General features: G+C 35.7%; 1 protein-coding gene and 1 long non-coding RNA gene across 3 annotated transcripts in view; one reads left to right on the plus strand and one right to left on the minus strand.

The window, feature by feature from the left end:
- mdga1 (MAM domain containing glycosylphosphatidylinositol anchor 1) overlaps window positions 1–24,708 on the plus strand; it is a 288,554-nt gene that overhangs the window by 177,122 nt on the left and 86,724 nt on the right. For both annotated transcript variants that reach the window (XM_089116787.1, XM_089116786.1), the window contains exons 12-15: window positions 8,388–8,562; window positions 9,926–9,949; window positions 10,888–11,040; window positions 12,109–12,270. In XM_089116787.1, the coding sequence (XP_088972913.1) occupies window positions 8,388–8,562; window positions 9,926–9,949; window positions 10,888–11,040; window positions 12,109–12,270 (514 nt within the window). The remainder of the gene's footprint in view (window positions 1–8,387; window positions 8,563–9,925; window positions 9,950–10,887; window positions 11,041–12,108; window positions 12,271–24,708) is intronic.
- LOC120479879 (uncharacterized) lies at window positions 8,570–24,172 on the minus strand. The gene is made up of 5 exons (XR_016145483.1): window positions 24,084–24,172; window positions 13,897–14,074; window positions 12,343–12,527; window positions 9,967–10,110; window positions 8,570–9,104 (listed from the first exon to the last, which is right to left on the minus strand). It is a non-coding gene; the product is annotated as an uncharacterized LOC120479879 (long non-coding RNA).

The following is a 24,708-nucleotide window of genomic DNA, read 5'->3' on the forward strand; positions in this document are numbered from 1 at the left end:
GATAGTCAGAATGTTAATAAACTATTTGTTTATTGTTTATTTTTAGAATCATTTTATTTTTGAGCTTTAAGCCATTCATATAAAATAATAAACTAAATAAAAATTAAAACCAAAAACAATAAATAAATAAATAAATAAATGATAAAATCAATTATAATTATTTTAAATAAAAAATATGGTATTATAAATAAATACCAAATATGGTATTATTATTATTATTTAAAAAATAATAATAATAACAACAACACAATACAGTTAGATTATTTAAATAATTTGATCTGATCTTTTAGCCTTTAGTCATATCATAGTAGTGAAAATGTTTATTAAAAAACGTTATTTCAAAATATTATTGATTATTATTTTTTTTTTCCACTTTGAAATTAATTATGGATAGTCAGAATGTTAATAAACTATACAATTTTTGTATACATAATATCCTATTTTTCTATTATTTATAAAAAGATGTTTCCTTTTTGTGCATCTCTTGTCTCCTTTGAGAAAACGCCCCTGCTAAAGCGTACTTTTGTACTCTCTCTTTCTTTACTTAAACACTTTTTCTTTAGCACTTTCGTATAACAGGTGTGCAGAGCGCTTTCATTTCCTCTGAACTTTCCAAAAGAAGAATGTTCAGTCGTCTCTGAAATGAGTGCTGTGTTTTTCAGAGACCGCAGCAAACACCAAGCCTCATTTCTAAAAGCCGTGCGGCTTGTTTACCGGTGTGGAAAACTACAGTCCCTCTAGAATAAACTACCGCTGACAGAGTAAGATGAGGAACATTCATTACACATTATTATTTTGAGCTCATTTTTCGCAGTTCCCCCCACCGAGCCGATGTTTAAAAGCTAAACTCCGTATTCAGACATTGTTCTAAATTTGCTGACAAACGACAAACCCAGTGTCATCTTTTAAACACAGTATGTGCCATATGTTACACAGCCACGGGAGACTCAAACAGCTGTCTGCATCTGAACCCATGCACCAGTGACAGACCTCAGATCAGTGTGGCGAACCAGAGAGAGAGAGAGTGCTTGAATGCATTTACACATCTTTATTGAGTCAGACCTGCAGGGTAAATCCTGCAGCCAGTGAAGTGTGTTTCACAGGCCGCTGCTCACACCTCCCACACCTGTGATATCACGAGAGGGTGAGATCTTACAGCTGTGTCTGTGTGTGGGAGTGTTTCGTACATTAAAGCCCTATGCGATGTGGTGTAACCTTTAAAGCCGCTCGATTCTGCAAGTTCTTCGTCAGTTAATGATTCGGTATCTACCATATTCCTGAAGACGAGCGATCAAGACGCAGACCCTGAACCGTTAAAGGGATACTTCAGGATTTAGCATTAAGCTTTGTATTAGTAGAAAACCTGTAGTATTTTCAAGTTACCATGCTTGTCACCCTCATATCCCCCGAGATGAGAGTTTTACGTATTTTTTGTCTGGAAAAAATCCTCCGATAACGCAAAAAATCGTCATCCATCTTTTTTGGAAGCTAAGCTAGCAGGCTCTTGTTCTGTGGAGAAAGCTGAGTAGTCGGGGTTACCATCCTCTTTTTCCCAGACATGTCCGGCCGTCGATGTCCGTGCTTCAGCTTTTGCTTTCTGCAGTCGCCATTCATTGTTTACACGCACAGCTTTTGTTTCAATCTAACTGAATTCATTCCGATTGGTGAAACTGAATGTAGTGTTTACATGAGCGCTAAACAAGTGATCGGTTGATGTGCGTTTTAACAATGCTAATAGTCGGGGAGCCAAAGTCTCAGAAGCTCTATAAAATAGGTTGAACCTGACATGGTCTGCCATGCTTTTTATTTGTGTTTTTTCTGTTAACTTTGACCCCAAGAACAAATAATTGGAGGGTCTGCTCTGCCTGAAATATCACGGAAAAAAATTGTGGCCATTTTAGTGTACACACCCTTTATTTTTTATCAGAAAAATGTGAAAAATTATTTTTTTCATCAAATCCTTAGTGGGTTGGGTAGGTTCTCAATAAATGCATTCCAGATACACAGAACACATGTGCGGACAACATACACTGAAAAAATAATTCTTAAAACACATTTCTACATGATTTTGCATCAATTTAATGCAAAAAAACAGGCGTTTTTTCACTTTTTTCCCACTTTTTTCATCTTTACTACATTGGCAATCAACTATTCCCTTAAGTTATGACATCAGGCAATATGCCATTCTTTTCACCAAACACTATACTCATTCCACAGAAAAAATGATAAAAATCCAAACAAAATCAATGGATGTGTGATGATTTCACTACTAGTTGGCGATCAACAGGCTCAGAATTTCAATAGAATTTTAGACTACTCTCAAAATTCTTAAAAACATGCTGGATATTTAGCATCATGGCTCATTTACAAACACACAAATACACACACACACGCGTGATCTTAGTACTTTTTATGAGTTTGGAACAACCAACCAATGGTAAGAAAATTCCCGCTCCTCCGTGAGAGATACGAGACCGGTGCGTCTCACAGGTGTCGCTCATCGGTAATCACGCCACCGGCCTCGCGCCGTTCTCCCGCTCGCCACAGTAAACATGATGAACGGCGACTGTAGAACGCTAAAGCCGAATCCCGGACGTTTTGGGTGATCTCGAAACACATTTTCGGGCAGACTCATCACGGAGACTCACTAGTTGTTGTTTAAGGTAATATCTTACACTGCACTCAATTCTTAATATGGAAAAAAAACCAAAAAAAAAACCACTGGACTAAAAACTGTACTTCACCTCTGGAAAGATGAATGTGTATTTAAAATGGGTCATTTATGTAGAAGAAATGTGAAATTATTTTTGAATTTGGAGCTTTCTAGACTGAGAAAAGCCAGAAAATGTACTTTTGTCTTATGTGGATGAAAGACAACAACACCCAGAATGCACTTGTAGGCCACGCCTACCAGTAACAGAGCGCAGTAGTTAAGTATGTAAACTAATTAATTTGTAGTTTCTTATAAAAGTTTTCTTATTTGTAAGTTATAAGGGAAAATGTCAGAAAAAGAAGTTGCAGTCGCCCCTGGTCTCTTGTAATGAATGTGTGACCGATATCGACGACAGGAAGTACACGTACAGAAGACTGATACATTACCTGGCGTATGGGAACAAACAGAGAACAACAAATTACTGATTGAAAAAAGACATTCTGAGATAAAGGAGGTATAAAACAGGTGTGTGTGTGTGTGTGTGTGTGTGTGTGTGTGTGTGTGTGCGTGTGTGTGTGTGTGTGTGTGTGGGTTTGGCAAATATTTTGAAATATCATAACCAACTTATGAAGACATTTGACATTTTATATTAAAAATGCTAGTTAATTAAATATATTAACTTAGTAACATGCATATTTTCGCTATTTTTTATTTGTTATAAGCTGTCTTCCAGCTCTTTTAAATTTTGTTTTATCTATTGAATTGACGTTTCATCAAGTTGTCTTGGTCATTGACATCATCCTTAAGGTCTTGGAAACTCGAGTTTGTATCGTTCTTGATTAGAAAGTAGTTAAGGAAATAATATAGTGTCAAAAATACAGATTTTACTCTGTGTTTATTAAATATGGAGTAAAAGTATAGTCAAAATGTTCCCATGGCTTACTAATACTTCAGCACATTTGACTAATTCATTTAATCATTTTTAGGCAAATCGTAATAATTAGTTCCCTCGTTTAATGTGCACATTATATGATAATTGTTCCCTTGTTTTAGTTAGATCAAAACGAGGGAATGTGTTGAATACAACGTGTCCATGATGTACTAAATCGAGGGCATGAAATAGCCTATATTGTGCATGATTTACTTAAAAGAAGGGAACAAACTTTTCTTTATGTCTATAATATCAGGTATTCTCTCATTTTATTTATTTATTTTGTTCATTAAGCACTGCCACCCTTCCCTGGTGCGTGTGTGTGTGTGTGTACGATGCGTGAGGTAATTTAGATGAAGAGAGATACACAGAAAATCTGAGAGGAGCAGCCAAGCGGAGACAATTTATCTGTGACTTTTACAAGGCGCACGTTTGCACGCGTGTGTGTGTGTGTGTTAGATACGGCTGTTAAGTCTTGGCATGCATTGTGTAGGCTCGAGTGGGTTTAGGGTTGGACGTGGCAGCACACCACTCCGTGTCGCCTTGGTGAACGGCCCAGTAACGTGTTTACAGTGGCACTTAATTAGACAGATAACAAATGTGTTTGACCTCACTAGCCAGGTTAACATCACAGCTATGCTCCCACTTCCTACCTGGAAAAGGGGGAACAAAGGATGAAAAAAGCTTCACACACACACACATACACTTATTCATGTGTCGTGTTTAGAGGGAATGCCGGCGGGTTTACCTGCTGCCTGGGTCTCCATGCGGAGCTGAAGATAATTTCTCATTCCTTTGTGCACTGTTTCCATGGGGCTGCTGCCACGTTTCCCATAATTCCTCATGGAAAAAGCCCGGACTGGCGCGGTGCCGTCGGCCCTGTGATTAGCACACATCCTCTGGGAGTGGGAGCTGACCTGGAACAGCTCACTGCACATTCATTTCTTCTATTAAGACACAGCTAGGCTAATAGTTTTTGCGGCACCAAACTGTAAACTGTTTGTATGAATTGGAGAAATCATAACACAATATGCTGACTTTACCCCTACCTTTACTGTTAATGGTTCATTAACAATGACATTTGTAGGTATAAATTTGAAGTCTATTATATAATATACAAAAATGACCAACATTTATTGGTGATTTAGATTTTGAAATAGATTCACCTATATTTTAGGTTCTATTTTCCTTATGTTCTCATATATTTAGGCCATACAGAGAGTAACGGACAAAGGTTTGGAAACCAATGTTGTAGTCGAGACCACCTCACTCGAGTCCGAGTCGACACCGAGACCAGAGAGAGTCGAGTCCGAGTCAAGACCGAGTCCATAGAGAATCGAGTCCGAGTCGAGTCCGAGACCAGAGACGGTCGAGTCCGAGTCGAGACCAGTGAGGGTTGATTACCTAATTTACTTTTATTTACTTAGAGAAATCCTTTCTTTTTTTTTTTTAACTGAATTTACTAATATGATTAGTTTAGGGTAAAAAGGCCACATAGTAGGTGGTGTTAAAAGTAATTTTATTACAATTTGTCATGCGCAGTTGAAAATCTATAAAATCACCAATCACTACGCCCAGTGAATCAATTTAAAGAAATATTTTATTAACATACATTAGTAATCATGAAAAATATTTTGAATTGAACTCGAGTGGACTCGGGAATAATTCCGAGTCCTAAAAAAAAAATGTTCGAGTACGAGTCAATTCCGAGTCCAAATGGACACGAGTCCATGACAAGACCAAGACCATTAAAATATGGTCTCGAGACCGAGTCCGAGACGAGTCCGAGTCTCGAGTACTGTTGGAAACATTAAAATTTTTAAATGTTTTTAAAAGAAATCTCTTAAACGCACCAAGGCTGTGTTTATTTGATCAAAAAAACAGTAATATCGTGAAATATTATTACAAATCAAATTTTCCTTGAGCTTTTGACATCTAAGAGGTCATCATATTATAAGAATATCCTCAAAGTTTCAGAACTGAAAACGTCCTTGTTAGTCCAATAAAAGCTTTTATTGACACCAGCCTCTGAAAACGACTCGTTTTTCAAAGTGGGAACTATGACGACAAAGAGGATAAAACACCACCCACGTAGAAGAAGATCAACGCCTACTTCAACACGGCCGATTTAGCCCCGCCCATCGATTTGCGCATTACACGCATAGATAAATAACATAGATGCCTACCTCGTGATGACAAACCGAATCGAACTACCGAGCAATACAAAATCAGAATCAGGAGCTGAAGTATAAGCTTCCTCTGGATTCCAATAGGACTGTATGGATAAACTTTATTTTTAATGACGTTCCAGCTGATGAGGGTAAAACATTGTGCGTCTGTTCGCTTTATTTTACTGAGGATTGTTTTGTAAACAAGACTGGATTTGCAGACCGATTAAGAGTATGTTGTGCCGTCTATATTGCATCTGAAAGGTGGACTCTGGGTCGAACATGTATGGGCGAATCATTCCGGTTGCCATTTTACAACATTGGACGTTTTCAGAGCAATTTCTCCCAAGTGCACCGACTCGAAACTCATTATAATATGCAAAACTGTTATCCACTCACAGCAGTGGGCGTTTACTTCCAAGTCTTCAGTGCGAGGCGCCCATAAAAACCCAGCGTTTTTCAGCTAGGCTCAACACTAGGGTACAAAATAGCCTATTTCTTATTCATTTGGATGTTTTTGAAAGCAAAAACCAAGCGAACGTCATGACAACAATATAATAAAATGTAAAAAGCCAGTTCATGACCACTTTAATATATTACACCCCAAACCTTTAAATGGTAGTGCATGGTTTACACACAAAAAATAAAAATACATTAAGCAGCACTGTTTTCAACATTGGTAATAATAAGAGTGCAATGCTTTATTTAGATAAGAGCTAAGAGTTTGCTAGTGTTTGAACTTGTAGTAGTACCTGCTATTAAATGCCTTTTTGTAAAGTGAATCAATACGTTTAAAGGGGGAATCACAAAGCTTAGGCAAAAAACAAACACCCCACACACATAAAATGCTATTGTTTCGCTAAAATTTCTTTAGAAATGCCTTAAACCCAGCAGCGTTCAGAGGCGTTTTGAGACATCCCATGGGAAAGCCAAAGCAGAGATGACAAGCTGATCTGTTTCAGCAAGTGTTCTTAGTCAGCACACTGCTGTTGTGCCGGAGGAAAGACTGCGAAAGCTTCTTACAGCAGGATACCAGCTGACCTTGCACTCAGCAAATCATTGCACTGAAGGCCTTTCTGTGCTTCTGTGGAGGTTAGAGATGTACAACACTGGGTGTGATGCAACAAGTGTCCAGCGTACATCTTCTGTCCTCCTCACCGAAAGGGAAAATGGTTATGAAAGTAAAAAGATGAGAGAGTGTCTGTATCCGTTGACATATTGCAGTTTCTTCCATCTTCCTCCTCTACTTCTGCTCCCCCCCCCCCCCCCCATGAAATAGTTACTAATCCAAAATAATGCCAGCTCTACACTGTGAAAAATGATTGTGATTTTAACAGTAAGACTGTAAAAATGCTACAGTGAAAAACTGTTAATTGGTTAACAGAAAGTTTCCTTACTATATACGGTAAATAACTGTGATATATACAGTATAATGGTACATTTAATGTAGTTTTACTGTAAAATACTGTTAAATTTACAGTTTTTGGAAGTGAAAAAGAAGTCATTGTATAATTTACAGTAAAAAAATGTAAATTGACTTTCCCACAATTCCCTGCGTGACACGTACATTTAATGTATTTTAACTGTTTTTTTTTTCTTATCAGTTATGTTCATTAGGGTTTTATGTTACATTTAACGTTGTTAAATTAATTCTTATTTCATTTTTTAAATTTCAACATGTTACCATGATGGTGTTTAATGTTTGTGTGAATGACACTGTGCAGCTTCTATATAGTAGTAAGAACTCTCTTGTGGAAGAGCTGATCTTTTGACTCAAAACAGATATTAATACTTCAAAATGTCAGTAAATTAACATTATATCAAATAATGAAATATGGTTTATTGCTGTAAAATTAAATACGGTCAAAGTCTGTAAAACCTAAAATGCTGCTACCGTACTTTTAACAGGGAAACTCTGGTAACCACAGCTGCCGGAGTTTTCCCGTAAATTTAACAGATTTTTTTTTTTACAGTGTACTTATGACTGAGACACACAGCTATATGAAATTTGTTATTGTTGGGTGATTCTGTTAAAAAAACAGCTGAGGAATAATAATAGTGCAACATTTGACATCAGTGTTGTAGCATCCATATTTTCAAAGCTTAATGATTTTTTAAGTGATTTTAAATGCAACTTTTTTCAAACAAGTAATTAGTTATGGTATGAGTTACTCCACAGATGGAAACACAAAAGACATCAACACATAACAATAATTTCTTCAAAAATGTGGAATTATAAAACTGTACTAATACATGTATACACAATACCATTCATAAGTTTGGAGTCAGTAAGATTTTAGTAATTCAGCAGTGATGCATTCATTTCAATGTTATAAATTATATATATACGAATATATATGTATATTTGAAAAATTATTCAAAAAGAAAATAGATTTTTGAAATGGTTATAATATTTCAGAAAAAATTATGCTTTTTGATCAAATGAATGCAGCCTTGGTGAGCATACGTGATTTCTTTCATTAACATTAACATTAAAAAACATTAAAAGGCTTACCGATCCCATACGTTTGAACTGTAGTGTATAATTTCATGTCAAGACAAGTATAAATGGTAACTAATTGAGATATCATTTAATCATGATATGATGATTCAAGCCACTTTTCTTTCGTTGCAGGGCCGGCAGATGGTTTTGTCCAAGCAGATCACCACTAAAGAGCCAGTGAAAGGTGTGCTGATGTCCTACACGCTGACGGACTTGCGTATTCCCCTGTCGTATGAGGTCAGCCTTACTCCCATAACTAACTACGGCACCGGAAACACGGTCACACGCACCATACAGTACTCCGAACGTAAGTCACCTTACAGTTATGCATGTCATTTGGTATTTGCATGGAAGATGTCACTTATAGGCTCCACGTATCTATTCACTTTTGTATTGATTTTTGTATCTGCAATATCATATTCACTGGAAGTTTCATATTATGAAAGTTCATATTTTACATTCAGGTAGGAAAACAACAATCTTGTTTAATTTTGACATCTTGATATTTTTATAGCACAAAGCAAAGCTGGGCTAGTTGGAATGGGAATCTGAGCCAGAATTGTTAAATTCCTCATGATTCCCATCAACAGAGGTCATGCATTTCAAATGCGAGGGTTCGCTTTTGGGATTATGTTAAATTGAGATGTCAAAAGTATGGCAGCCATCGTGTGTTGGGTTTGCTGATGGCTCCAGAACGCCGGGAACAGGCCAGCGGTTTCAGTGCGAGAGCCCAGTCAGAAACGGCTGATAGAATCTAATCCCATTGGATAGTCTTTCAATCTTACACTCCCAATCTCAGCACTTGCTCTTAGCAGACCAAAAAATGTCCAAGCTCCAGAATAAATGCAGCTGGAAGACATCAAACCCTTCTGTGATACACACAACAATTCATACACAAGTATACACTTTGTATTATATGTTAAATTTGTTAAGATATCAAAGTATTCATTTATTGCTATTACCTAATATATATATATATATATATATATATATATATAATTTATTTATTTTATTTTATTTGTTTCGGTAATAGCAATAAATAAATACTTAGATATCTTACCAAATTTAATATAATATTAAATATCTATAGATGATAAAACACACATGATAAAAAACATTTGTATGCATTACTAATTACATTACTTACTATATGTATATATATATATATATATATATATATATATATATGTGGAAATTTTAATATGTATATGTGTGTGTGTGTTTTATTTTATATCCAAATGTTTGGTAAAAAAAATTGGGATGTAAATATTATTTATTGATTTATTATTGTTAATTATGCTATTTAGTTCTACATTACATATTTTTATATTTGTCTCTATAATGGAAAATTATACCCTATACCACCTTTTATTAAGTGTAGAAACAGTGCCTTTTAACTATTTTTTTTAAACAGATTGTATTGCTTGCATCATTTTTTAACCTAATTTCAAATTTAAAAATAGTAAATTAATAATTTGTTTCAAAAATAGTTCAAGATTATATATAGTGCTATTTTTGAGGAATTCTATAAATATTGTAAAATATACTGTATATGTTGGCTGAAAAATATAGCGTTTTTATGTAATATTTTGTATCTTACAGCCTTGTGTGATGTATGTTTGTATGTATATATATATATTTAAATAATCTTTATTTCTTTTCTATTGCAGCCTACACTTATCCAAGACCTTCAGGTAAGACAGTTCTTTACTTTTTCTTTCCATGATGCTTTTGTGCGTGTTGTCTTTCTCTCTCCTCTAAACCGTCCTCCCATCCTTGTCCTGCCTTTCAGTTCTTCCCAATTAAATTCAACACAGTTCTCCTGGCAGCATAAGCACAGAGCTTTGCCAAAGAGCTACAAAGAGGAGAAAAAAAAAAAAACATAAATTAAAACAGACTGGAGATCAGCAGAGTAAATTGAAGAGCTGGATGCTTGTGGAAGGAAGAGAATGGTGATTTCAAACCACAACATGGAAATCCTGCATTCTTCTCCATTCATTCGCTCCGTCTTCTCTCACACATGGAAAATGAGTCATGAGTCAATCAGCCATTCAAAGTGTGAATTGAGACGTCCTGGGTGACGAACTACAGTATTCTGTGTTTGTTAAATGAGGGTAATCAATCGCTGTGAACGCTGCAGTGCTGAGAGTACTTCAGTTCTCTAGAGGAGCCTGTGGAGAACAGAACCTGCAGACTTTCTCCTTAGATTTGCCCATCAGTATGAGGCCAGAAAAATACTTTATGCAAGAACGCAAATGCAGGTGCGAGTGCTTGCCCGTGCTTAACAGATTGAGCTGCATTTTTGCGCTATTATGAGGCAAATGTCAGCTTCAGATTGCACACCCACAATCACTCTGATGTATATTGCACTTCAATTCCCATATGATTTTCCATTTGCAATGCTTCATTTGGGACAATCTTTGACCTGAACGGCGCATACCGTTTTTGCTAATGGCTGCTACAGTGTCCAATTGTGCTTAAACAAATTTTAATATTAAGTATTATCACAATTTTGCATTCATGAGCTTACGCAGAGTATTTTTTATTTTTTACTTTAATCATAACATGCAGTTAGTGCCAATTAACTAGGAAGGTGAATCTCAAATCTGTTTCATGTTTTTTGTGTGTTTAGATCAAGTGTGTGGCTTTGAGGATATTAGGATATGTGGGTTCACTCAAGACCGCAGCGATGTGTTTGACTGGACCAGACAGAACCATCTGACCCAGAATCCAAAGCGGTCGGTTAATACAGGGCCTGATACGGACAGGAGTGGGACGAAAGAAGGTAAAAACACACACAAATTACATCCCTCATCCACCAACACACTATCACAGTAATTATGGGTGTATATATTTGAAAAGAAACATTTTCTATTTAGTTCAAATGTATTTTAATAGCACTTTTTCAAACTAAATATCGTACCTTTTAAAGAATTTTTCCAGTGGAAACTCTGTGGAAAGACACACTTGTATCCTTAAACAATTAAATTTATTTATTTATTTATTATTACTATTATTTTTTTAAATATTTTTTTTAAATATTTTTTTTACATTTATTTTAAATACATTTTTTATTTATTTTTATTTGTTCCTACCCTCTTTAATAGCGCTTTTTTCAAACTAAATATCGTACCTTCTAAAGAATTTTTCCATTGGAAACTCCGTTGAAAGACAACACTTGTATCCTTGAAAACAATTTATTTTGTTTATTTATTTATTTTTTTTATTATTTTTTTTAAATAATTTTTATTTATTATTTTTTATATATATTTTTTTTACATTTATTTTAAATTTAATTTCTATTTATTTTTTATTTTTATTTGCTCATACCCTCTTTAATAGCACTTTTTTCAAACTAAATATCGTACCTTTTAAATATCGTACCTTTTAAATTTTCCAGTGGAAAGACACACTTGTATGCTTGACATTTTTCTATTTATTTATTTATTTTATTTATTATTATTTAAAAAATGATTTTGATTTATGTATTTATTTATTTTATTTTTTTTTACATTTATTTTAAATTAAATTTTTATTTATTTATTTTTATTTGCTCCTACCCTATTTAATAGCGCTTTTTCAAACTAAATATAAGACCTTTTAAAGAATTTTTCCAGTGGAAAATCCATGGAAAGACACACTTCTATCCTTGAAAACAATTTTATTTATTTATTTAATATAAATATTTTTTGAAATATTTTTTATTTATTATTTATTTATTATATTTTTTATTTAATACTTTTTTTTACATTTATTTTAAATTAAATTTTTATTTATTTAATTTTATTTGCTCCTGCCCTCTTTGAAAAACTCTGTGGTAACATGTGTCTTGTATTTTCATTCTATAATAAAGGTTTCTACATGTACATTGAGACGTCACGGCCCCGTCAGGCCGGGGACCGGGCTCGTTTACTCTCTCCACTGTACAATGTGACGGCGGCGCGAGGACCGACGGGGACCAACAGAACCCCATACTGTGTCTCCTTCTACTACAACATGAACGGGAAACATATTGGTGAGCCTTTAACCCTAGTCTGAATTCGCACCATCAAATATTTCTATTCTCGATTTTGAAACCTATGGTTACCTGTTGTTTTGCTGTTGGCATTCATGGAGAATTGATTGGATAGTGGAAAGTGGTCTCGATATGACAGGTTGGAAGTTTGAGGATGGCGTTTCCCTGCATGTGTATAATATACAGTACTTCAGCTTCTAACTTGAGTTTGCTGTGTCTTGAAATGCGTTCTCCTCCACCGCAGCATTGAGCTGAATCTGTCAAGGAAAGTACAGTGCTTTATGAGTAGCGTTCACCAGAAGGTCAAAGACAGTGAAGGACAGAGAGGTGATGTCATCCACACATCCATTACTTATTTATCGTGACTGTTAAATCATTAAGGTTTGTTTCAAAGTGACATCTGTCTATTCTCTTTGCTCCAAGACAGTCGTGTGTGTGGCCTGGTAAACCCTACATTATGGGGACAAAGATATCAATTTCCAAAATCCTTGTCCTTGTGAGGAAATGTTTTGTTCCCCACGAGGAAAACAGCTTATAAATCATGCCAAGTGATGTTCGTTTTTTTTGAAAATGTAAAAATGCTGAAAGTTTTCTATGATAGGTAGGATTAGGGGTAGTGTTAGTGTAAAGAGAATATAGAGTTTGTACAGTGTAAAAAACATGGAAAGTGCCCACACATCAGCGTCACACAGTAGTAATTGTAAAAGTGTACACTTGACACAAACATTGGCAAACATTTTTTTCACTCGTCACAATGCATTATGGAATTATCTTCTATGCTAAGGAAACATGTGACACTGCCTCAGGGGCCTTTCACACAGGACACGTTCTATCATCCGTCTACTCTTTTCATTGTTGTTTTATGGCAACATGTGCTAAGTGGGCATCTGATGCAGTTGCCACTTTTTTTAGACACCATGTCACATTAAATTAAGTTCAACTTTTAAAAATGTTCTTTGAGACGTTGTGGTCCATTCCTCTGCACTGTTTTTAGCGGCTTTTCAATGCAAGAACATATCCTGTGTGAACGGCCACTAAGAGAAGGTCTCTTGAAAAGCTAAATTGCTTAAAATGCTTTTTAATTAGACAACAGACTACGTTTTGGAGCAGAGCCTTCTAGAATGTTTGTTGATTTGATGACAAAACTGTCCCTAGAAGTAAGCTCAATCTGACAAAACCTCTCTATTACGACCTCAAAGGCATAAATAACTTATAAAACAGTAAATAATGTTATAATTTAAAAAGAAAATGCAACATGAACAGTGATTAATGGGTGTTTTTGATCGGGTTCAAAGATCTGTAACACCCTGATATCACACACTTGTACTCACAGACTTTAATTGCTCATTAATGTAAGGAATTTATCACAGAAAAGTCCTTCAAGCTAAATTTCGACAGCGGACCAAAAGTTTATGTTGTTTTCCTCATTTTTCAGCTTGACAAATAAAGTAAGTGAAAGTAACTGTTTCCCCTCACTTTTTATCTGCGCTCTCTTTTCAAACTTTATCAGCCCATTAACGCTTATAATTTGTGCTTCTCTCTCTTTCTCCTCTTCTACTACATCTCTCTCTCTCTCTCTCTCTCTGACTGTCTGCTTTTACTTTCACTCCACCTCATTCTCCTTACCTGTGCGTCTCCGCTGTCTGTCTCCTGTTCTAATGAGACGAGCCCGTGTAATTATTTGCCAGTTGCCACTCATGTCACGGGCAGGGCTCGCGATGGGGGGGCGGCTGGTGAACACAGAACACACTTCAATCTGTTCGGCTTTCCAAAGGCATTTTGGATTCCCTGCTGCAGGCCTTCACTGTATATTTCAAAGGGTATGTTTTATTAATTCCATTGCTATTTAGGATTCGGAGAGGACAGCAGGTCCTTAATGAAAATTAAAATTGAAAGGCGAATCACATTAATCATGATCAAAATCACCCTAGGGTGTACATGCATGCACATAACCTCATACTCAAGCTGTCTACTAAAGCTCTCTAACCCATCGTATTTGACTCTGTCTGCTTTTAAATTGCCGGTTTAGAGCAATTTTTATTTGCTACTACAGTATATATACTATATTATTAATCACACATTTTTGTCTATTCTAAATGTCTCTTGATTTCTTTTTGTCTTATTAATTTCAACAAAAAGACTGTTAATCGCGGGTTTGCGTTAATGACGTTAATAACACGTTTAACTGAGAGCCCTAATATATATATATATATATATATATATATATATATATATATATACAGTATATACAGCACGAAATATCTAAATTAATCGAATGGCTTAGCAACATGTTAACGACAAAGTGTGATATTTTATTAATGAATTAATGAATTAATTTTTGCATCTGCAAATCTTCTCAAGTCAAGTAAGTATATTGATATAGCACTTTTCACAATATAGATTGCATCAATGCAGCTTCACAGTATCAATCAAAACATCTAAAATGTTCATTTAAAATGTTCTTTTCTTAGTGGAAAAACATTCACTTTTGGTAGAGCTGGGTATTAATGATTGGTTAATTAATTGAAGCTAATTCAACTGAGCAAGCCAAAGGCAACAGTGACAAGGAATCGGAAAACTCCTTCAGGTGAACCAATGGTGTCCTAAAACTCCTTCAGGTGACCTAAAGGTGTCCTAAAACTCCATCAAGTGACCTAAACGTGTCCTAAAACTCCATCAAGTGACCTAAACGTGTCCTAAAACTCCATCAAGTGGCCCAATGGTGTTCTAAAACTCCATCAGGTGACCTAAAAATGTCCTAAAACTCCATCAGGTGACCTAATGGTGTCCTAAAACTCTATCAGGTGACCCAATGGTGTCCTACAAATCCATCAGGTGACCCAATGGTGTCCTACAAATCCATCAGGTGACCCAATGGTGTCCTAAAACTCTATCAGGTGACCCAATGGTGTCCTACAAATCCATCAGGTGACCCAATGGTGCCCTAAAACTCCATCAGGTGACCCAATGGTGTCCTAAAACTCTATCAGGTGACCCAATGGTGTCCTACAAATCCATCAGGTGACCCAATGGTGCCCTAAAACTCCATCAAGTGACCCAATGGTGTCCTAAAACTCCATCAAGTGACCCAATGGTGTCCTAAAACTCCATCAAGTGACCCAATGGTGTCCAAAAACTCCATCAAGTGACCCAAAGGTGCCATAAAACTCCATCAAGTGACCCAATGGTGTCCTAAAACTCTATCAGGTGACCCAATGGTGTCCTAAAACTCCATCAGGTGACCCAATGGTGTCCTAAAACTCCATCAGATGACCCAATGGTGTCCTACAAATCCATCAGGTGACCCAATGGTGCCCTAAAACTCCATCAGGTGACCCAATGGTGTCCTAAAACTCTATCAGGTGACCCAATGGTGTCCTACAAATCCATCAGGTGACCCAATGGTGTCCTACAAATCCATCAAGTGACCCAATGGTGTCCTAAAACTCCATCAAGTGACCCAATGGTGTCCTAAAACTCCATCAAGTGACCCAATGGTGTCCAAAAACTCCATCAAGTGACCCAAAGGTGCCCTAAAACTCCATCAAGTGACCCAATGGTGTCCTAAAACTCTATCAGGTGACCCAATGGTGTCCTAAAACTCCATCAGGTGACCCAATGGTGTCCTAAAACTCCATCAGATGACCCAATGGTGTCCTAAAACTCCATCAGATGACCCAATGGAGAAAAAAAAACAACCTTGGAGAACCCAGGCTCAGTCGGGGGCCAGTTCTCCTCTGGCGTTTGTGAACTAGAGGCCAGATTTACAGTAACTGTAAGGTAAAAATGTATACAGTATGAATGTCTCTAAACAGACTTTAAACGCGCACCTGTGATAAACGCTGATGACGTTCAAATGCTCATTAAGAATTGATTCTATACTTATGTGCATTTGAATATATGTGTGCAGGTTTGTAATTCCCTTCAAAACCTTGCCTGAAAAAAAACTACTTGTCTATTACTGATCTCCCTGTCCAAAACCCTCATAAGACCATCAGAGCAGACTGGCATAATCAGCGTGACCATGGACCAGTTTAGGCTGGTTTGAACAGTTTTAATCTCTATCCTTCACGTGATTGGTCGCAGTTATCGGTTATAGTCTGGATGTCGGCATCATATATCTGCTGATTACTGTCTGTGTGCACTAATCTGCTAATCATTAGCATTGGCATGTGGGCGGCACTGTGGGCACAGATGCTAAACTGAGAAGGAGGCACAGCTGGCTCGACTCTCATTACATGAGACGCCCTACTGAGAGACAGACGTCCCTGTTAGCAATCTTAACGTGTAGGAATGTGTTAGCCGCTCAATGCTGGCCATAAATTACAACCTCATTAGCAATATGAGAGTTTAGACTTTTATTTGCGCCACTGTGCTTGCATTCGATTTGATTACATCCCAATTAGCAATTGAAGAGATTAGCTCTGCGTTGGTTAAGCCACACTACCATTAGATTCAGCAGAGCTTGGTTGCAACATCAGCATGCGATATTTGCAGAACAACAATAAAATGTACACTACCGTTCAAAGATTAGGAAAAAAAATCTCAAAAAGCTCTCTTATGCTCACAAATGTTTGAGCTATTTGATTAAATTGAATGATCTTCACCTGTGTGTAGACAGATTTGATCACATCTTAAGATCTCTCTCTCTCTCTGTGTATGTGTGGAGTATATTCAGTTATCTGGAGGCTTGTATTTGTTTTAAAAAGCTTTGCATTACTTGACTGGATCAATGAATCTTTATTAGTAAAGAGACAGAGAGATTCCCTCTCTGCATATCTGGATGGGATTATCTGTAGAGGGTAATAAGCACAAACAAAATAGAAGCATATGGTAACTTGATCATTTAACATAATATACATCAAAACTGCCTAAGGTTACTGAATGAAATGTCAACCCAGGATGAGCTTTAGGACTGTGATTTCTTTATATATTATGTTCAGATATTCATACAACAAAATATTCTGGGCACCATGGACGTTTTGTGAAAATGATCGACTAAAAATACACTATAGGGAAAGAGTTTTCAGTTGATGTTTTGAATAGTGATTTAAAATTTTTATTTTTCTCTTCTTTTAATTGTTGCATTTTTGTTTTTTTATTATTTAGTCATCATTATTATTGTTAATATTTTTATTTATTTTTTATTTTTCATTATTTATTTTTTTATCTGCTGTATTTTAGTTGCAAAATTTTAAAATGATAATAATAATTCTAATTTCCTCTGTTTTTTTAAAAATTTTGTTTATTTATCTTATTTTTTTATTTTGTGTTACTCTTTGAAATAGACAGGGTTTAACGGGATTGATTAGATACTATAAACACGGTGCTATTAGGCTAATGCATTAACATGCACCCCTGAAAGTGCGTCATTTAAATAGTCAAACTTGATTTCATGTTGTCTTTTTCTATCAATCCCCGTCCTCTCCACACTGTTGAGACTATAATCTAATCGAATCGATTTTTCACCAAGACCAACACAATAGCATGTTCTATTAGACCGTAACTTTATTAGGCTTGAAGTTCATTACAAAGGAGTTGTAATGAGAGTTGTCCAGCCAGTGGATCCATTAGAGCAGAAGTCACTCACAGCACAAGTCAGTCCATTAGATCCTTCACTCATTACACTTCACAGCGCGACCCTTCCTGTTAGTGGGTGACAGCAGTGGCTTGACATGGTGTTTTGTCAGTCATTGTTGTTGTTTAGTGATGCACACACTTTATTCGGTAATAGAAGAATGAATGGCCTGTTTGCTCAGACTTTGGGGTTATTCACATTGAATACATTTCTGCGCTGCTTTCCATTGGTTTTCAATGCAAACGCATGTTAGATGGACCTGTTTAACTGTTGCGGTCTTTCGCAGCATAGATGGAGTTCTAAATTATGTTATATGTTAGATAAAATATGTTCTAAAAAACATTTTTTTTTCTTTTGCTCAAGGTAAAAGAAGTTCAAATTTCAACTTTATTTTTTTCTTCACTAGATGGAGTTCTAAAATATGTTATATGTTATATAAAATAGGTTCTAAAAAACATATTTTTTTGTTTTTGCTCAAGGTAAAAGAAGTTCAAATTTCAACTTTTTTTTTTCACTTTTTCTTCTTTTTTCATCAAAACGTGTTCTGTGTGAATGGACCCTAACTGTTGTATGTATTAATTCGCTGCATCCGAAATCGCATACTGTATAGGTACTACATTTGAAACTTACTGTGCAACTTTTAAAAACCCAAAAATAAAAAAAATAAAAAAACGTTTTTCAATGTAAACATACTATACAGACATATTTTTGCAGTGTCTCGCGCATCAGAGTTTGCAAAGAAACTTTTGTTGAACGATGAAGCAGCCCAGCTGTATTGGATCTGACAGCAGCTACTGTACATCACAAATCATAAGTTAATGACACTGTAAAAACAAAAAACAAAAAAAAACTTAAGAAACCTATCACATTCAATTTCAAGTTAACTGAACTAATTAAGTCCAATTAGAGTCAACTTAAAAAGAAATTCTTCTCCTAATGAGTAACAGGAAGTCTTTTGAACTTGATTTCCAACTATGTGTCACACGAAATACGTTCTGAGCAATTACGTTACATGTGTGATACAGGGCTGTTAAATTCTTGTCAAGGCAACTATAGAATGTTTAGGAATGTTAGAATGTTTTTTCATCTCTATATTTTTTTAAAATCTTTTAAAATTTCAGTAAACTTATTTTATTTCAATTAACAAATAATTTAGTTAAAGGGACAGTTCACACAAAAATGAATATTTATTTACTTTACTCATCATCATTTACTCGTCATCATTTACTCTCAAGCTGTTGCAAACCTGTATGAGTTTCTTTCTTCTGCTGAACACAAAAGAAGATATTTTGAAGAATGTCAGTAGCCAGACAGTTGATGGACCACATTGACTTACATAGTTGAAAATGGAATTTGGAAAATGAAAAATAAAAATATTAAAAATATATTTGAAAATGGAAAATATTATGGAAGTTATAGCTTACCCATATTCTTCAAAATATCTTCTTTTGTGTTCAACAGAAGAAAGCAACTCATACAGAGTTGGAACAACACAAGTGTGAGTAAATGATGACTATCCCTTTAACATAATAACACTGCTTTCAAGAAAGCAAACATCATGTAGAAAGCAAACACTGAACTACACATTGGTTTGAACATGGTTTAAAATCACTTGCCACCGTCCAGCTTTCCTGCTCTACCTCCATCTTCTGCTCATTACAAAGACACATGAGTGTTTGGCTGTGTTTGACCTGTGTCAAGGTTAGCCAAGGGCCTCTGATGTTAGGATCTGTTGTGTCTGACAGCACAGAGGTCCGTTTGAAGCCTTAAGCCCTATTCGCATTTCGCCGATCACCGAGGTCATGAGATAATATTAGTCCCGTGCGAATCGGGCTAAATGTGTGTTTTGGCCAAATCGTATATCAGTTTTTCAAGATTTTTTTCATGTGCACCTTTTTATCCATTTTTCGCGAAGAATGGAGGCTGGTTTGGAGTGTTTTGATAGTATTTTTGGTGCTGGATCATATCGCTATACACAACTACGTAATTTGCAGAAAGTAAAAGCTGAAAATCATCAGAAGAGCAAAAAACAAAAAGCATGATTAGATGAAGATGAATGACATGTAAGCAGCATGTAAGGAACTTTATCTGCACTCTAAAAAATGCTGGGTTGTTTTAACCCAACTTTGGGTCAAATATGGACTAACCCAGCCGTTGGGTTAAATTTTTACTAGGGCTGTCAACTTTAGTCGTTTAGTCGACTAATCGGTCGATGCCGTCGTGGTCGACTGACATTCTTATTGGTCGACCAGTTGCATTTTTTTTTATTTTTTTTTTTACCAATAGAAGGAATTTTTCAATGACTTACTCCTTGATAATTATTCATTTATAAGCAGTTATTTATTACTGTATTCTAAATATAATTAGCCTATGTTTTGTCCCCAACTTTAAAATGCTTTAATTTAGGCTATTTTTGTAACTGCGCCACAGTTTAGCGCACACACATAATACAGTCGGGAACCGCACCTGTGGCTGGCTGGCTGCTGCTTCGCTCGGTAAGGGATGCTGTATTCATTCAGTTAGAACGCTGCTTGTTTTGGCTTTAGTCGACAAAATGTCCAGGAAATATAAATCTTTTGTCTGGCTGCATTTTAAAACAAAGACGACAAGACTGTGGAGGGATGCGATCGCGTTGCCATTATGAGCGCGCAAGTCGCGCGCCTACATTTAAAATCGAACTTGAGCGCGCAAAAGACGTGAGCAGCCTTTTAACGGCTATATCATGCTGACTCAATAGATTGTGTTTTCTTAATGTTTTCGTTTTTATTTGTACACTTGACGCATTTGAAAATAGCCTAAATAATGCAACAAAACGAAAATAAACCTATACGCGGTCCTACAGCCTATTATAGGATTGTTTTTAAGTTATTTGGGTTTTTTTGAGTGTTGTTTAAAACGCCTTGATCGTCAGGACTAAAGTTAACCCATAGCTTTGAAAGTAAAGAAGAATATAAAGCCTGTATAAACGAGAGCTTTTGTTGGGATTTTTCATTATATGGCAGATAGCAGTTATATTTTTTGCAGCGTGTGGTGTGGTCAGGTGCGCGATTAGGACTGTACTAGACCTAGGACAGAGCTCTTCACTTTTTGCAGTTAAAAAATCACTTAATTTTCAAAGAATTGTATTATTATTATAGTTTTATTTATTTGTGATGTTTTTTCGTTGTTGTTTTATAAATGCTCAATGACAATTGTTTAAAAAATGTTTAATCAAAACATCACGGTTTTTTTTTTAGTCGACTAATCGTCGAGCAGGACTCGACTTTGGTCGACTAAGGATTTCTTTGGTTGAATACAGCCCTAATTTTTACATTACATTTTTAACCCAACATTTCGGGTTTGTCCATATTTGACCCAAAATTGGGTTAAAACAACCCAGCATTTTTTAGAGTGTGTTTACGTCATAATATATCATACAGCTAGACCTTTAATGTAAAGAAATTTCCAAGGAATAGCCTATTGACGTCATATCCGGGAGATAACTCGGTAAATTCGAGTAAAATCACAGGCTTCAGTATGTGGCGGGGTAATTTATAAAATCACACGAGGTCCCCAGATAATACGATTACCGTGCAAATAGGGCTTTAGGCCTTTAGTAGATTCTGTCCATATACACAGGCACAACTGTTAATTTAAAGGGTTGCTTAGCTGTTTATTTTAAAGGTCTTTGCGCAAGAGTCATTTTTATCTGCCTGGTACATTTTTCTTAATTGACTTTTTTACAATGGTTTATGTGTTAAGTGTGTGTAATCACCTTAAAGATGCACCAGCACACAATTTCAGTTTTTTTTTATCACCCAACGAGCACATCTTCAGCGTGATTGAGGCCATTGAAACGTGGCAGATGCTTTTATAGCCAAGGCAGAGAGTTAATAGTGGGGTTCTGATACAACACAGCATTCCTGTTCCTGATTTTCTTCGAATCACTTTGAAAAGTGTAATGTCTGTACAGCAACGCCACATGTGGACTTTATTAGAGTGACCTTTTCTCCCTCAAGATAAAAACTACTTGTGGAGGTACATAACACAGTTGGTACTGAATGGTTACTTCAGATTATACACATGCGGCCCTATCATAAACCTGGTGCAATGCAGCGTCAGGCGCGACGTTAGTGCTTTTTGCTAGTTTCAGCCCGACGCAGTTATCATTTTCACGCCCAGCACAACGTTGTTTAAATTGCAAATGCATTCGTGCCTATTTGTGCGCCCATGGGCTGCTGGCAGTGGTGGAATGTAACGAAGTACAAATACTTTGTTACTTTACTTAAGTACATTTTTCATGTATCTTTACTTTACTTAAGTAGAATAAATAGTGCATACTTTTTACTTTTACTTCGTTACATTTTGCAGCAATTATTATACTTTCTACTTCAGTACATTTCTACAACTTCTGTTACTTTTTCATTACATTTTCTGATCAGTTTTTCCCCTGCCAAAACGTAATCTGACCGTCCGTTCGTTGCACGTTTGTCTCACCAGTGACGTTTGGTTGCCATAGATATATCAACCCGGTTACACTAAATGCGTCTCGCACGCAGTGTGTTTATCGTGCAATTTATACGCGAAAATTTGTTTTAACGTGCATAGGAAACACACCGTGTGTAAAATACGTTTGGTTAGGATTATGGCAAGCCAAGAGGTTCAGAATTACACCATAAATTAAACGCGTTTACTGCCAAACATAGTATAGTAAGGATAAGCATGATGTGCATATTGCCTAATTGCAAGCTTGTTTCAGAAATGGTGACAACAATTTTTTTCCATAATTATTGAACATCATTATAGGAGTATTAGGTGGAACGAGTTAGAATTATATGTTTTATTAATCATTAGAAAAAAAAATAGACATTAAGAGAATAATTGTTATATAAAAAAGTACTTTTACTTTTAATACTTAAAGTACATTTAAAATCAGGTACTTTTTACTTTTTACTTAAGTATGGTTGTAATTGTGTTACTTTTACTTTTACTAAAGTAAATATTTATCTGGTTATTTGTACTTTTACTTAAGTACTGAGATTCAGTACTTCCTCCACCACTGGCTGCTGGTTTGTATGGAGCTAATAATATGACAAAATGATTTGAATTTGAATTGTGTAAATAGAATTATTTGCAAGTGTGATCTAACAAAATTGAATTTTAGGTGGTAGTTTAAATAGTTCTGAATTTGATTTTTTTCATAGTCTGAAAATGAAGTGTGTTCAGGAGCATTGGGCTGTATTTTCACATCAGTGTTGTTGCACATTAAACGGTATGCAATAATAACAGTGTAAATTATTATATTTTTTAAAAATTATTAAATGGATGCCGCCCTAACTACATTTACCCCTAACACTAACCGATAAAAACGTTATTATTAAACACAGGTTTGACACTTTATTTAATTTAACTATACACATTTTTTAAAATATTTTCTTCTTTTTTTTTTTAATAAATGCCTTTCTGATCTGATATGTGATGGGAAAAGGGAGTAGAGCGAGTTTGGGAAAAGGTGTATTCGAACTCGGGTCGATTTGCATCAAAACTTACGTTTTTGCTAAACCTTTGCTGACAAGGTTTTTATTTATTTATTTTTTTTATGAACACGCCTCTAGACATTGTGTTTTTTTTTTATTATTATTATTATTATAGTTTATTTAGATAGGGACAGATACAGATAACATAGATACACTTTGACAGTGATCTGATGCATGTATCAATGTTTTTAGCCAAAGCTAATTTACAACATTAGTCCCTAGAAGGGCTTTTCTAGTAAAATGCAATACATGCAATAAAATACACGAGCAATAGAAAACAGTAAGGGCTTTTTGATAAAATGCAGTACAGGAATAAAAATACTAATAGAGAAAAAAAATAATAGAATATAATATAAATGCCAAAAAAAAATAAAAAAATAAAAAAAATGAAAAAATTTACAGAAAAGGCAGAGTCGACAAGAACTAAGTATGCGAACAACACTGTTTCTGAATTAACCACAATTTGTTTTTTTTTTTGAAGATATCTAGTGTCGGGATGCATTTCAGATGATCTGGCAGAGAGTTCCACAATTTTGCCCCTTTCACTGAAACAGAAGTCTGAGCAAATGATGTTCTACAGAAAGGGATGTTACAGTTGACTTTAAAAGCAGATCTGGTTAATCTAGTACTTTGTTGTCTTGTTATTATCTTGCAAAGCGGTAGTGGAGCAGCATCATTTAAACATTTAAAAATCATAAAAATTTTTCTGTTACACTGACCTGCGTCTCTGCGTTTTGTTCTGTGTGTACCAGCCATAAGACTGCAAATATTTGTGTAACTGCACCTGGATTGATGTATTTGCGGTCAGTGTCTGCTGAGATTGTTCAGACATCTTTGGATGAGTTTATTAGGATGTGGTTTGTACTTTGAACAGGCCACTTTGTCCCAGTACCTACCATCTGTGTGCTTTGTTAATGTTTCTGTGTGCCACTTCTCTTGTGTTATTCATTCATATCTGCTGTTCCTGAATAAGTAACGATGTGAAGCCTGGCTGGTCGTCTGGACCCGTCTGCTTTAATCTTCTACGTGAGATGTCGTGAGCTGCGTATAGAATGTAGGGTGGAAGTTTGGAAACATTAGTGTGTGTATGTGTGTGTGTGTGTTAACGTTCAGAGACAGAGCTTCATTTGAGGCACTACAAAAGTTTGTTCTCTCTCTCTTTCTGGCTCTCTTTCTGTTCCAAAGTGCAACTGAATTATATATTGGTTTCCGTTAAGCACAAAGCGAGAGTAATAATTTAATGCATGAGTCATAAAGATGCCACTTGGCTTCACTGCCTTCAATCATCAGTGTGTGTATGTGAGAGAGAGTTTGTGTTCAGTGTCTGACAGATTTCAATACTGA

The sequence above is a fragment of the Pimephales promelas genome, chromosome 11 (genome assembly GCF_988280905.1).
Source record: "Pimephales promelas chromosome 11, fPimPro1.hap1.1, whole genome shotgun sequence".
NCBI classification, from domain to species: domain Eukaryota; kingdom Metazoa; phylum Chordata; class Actinopteri; order Cypriniformes; family Leuciscidae; genus Pimephales; species Pimephales promelas.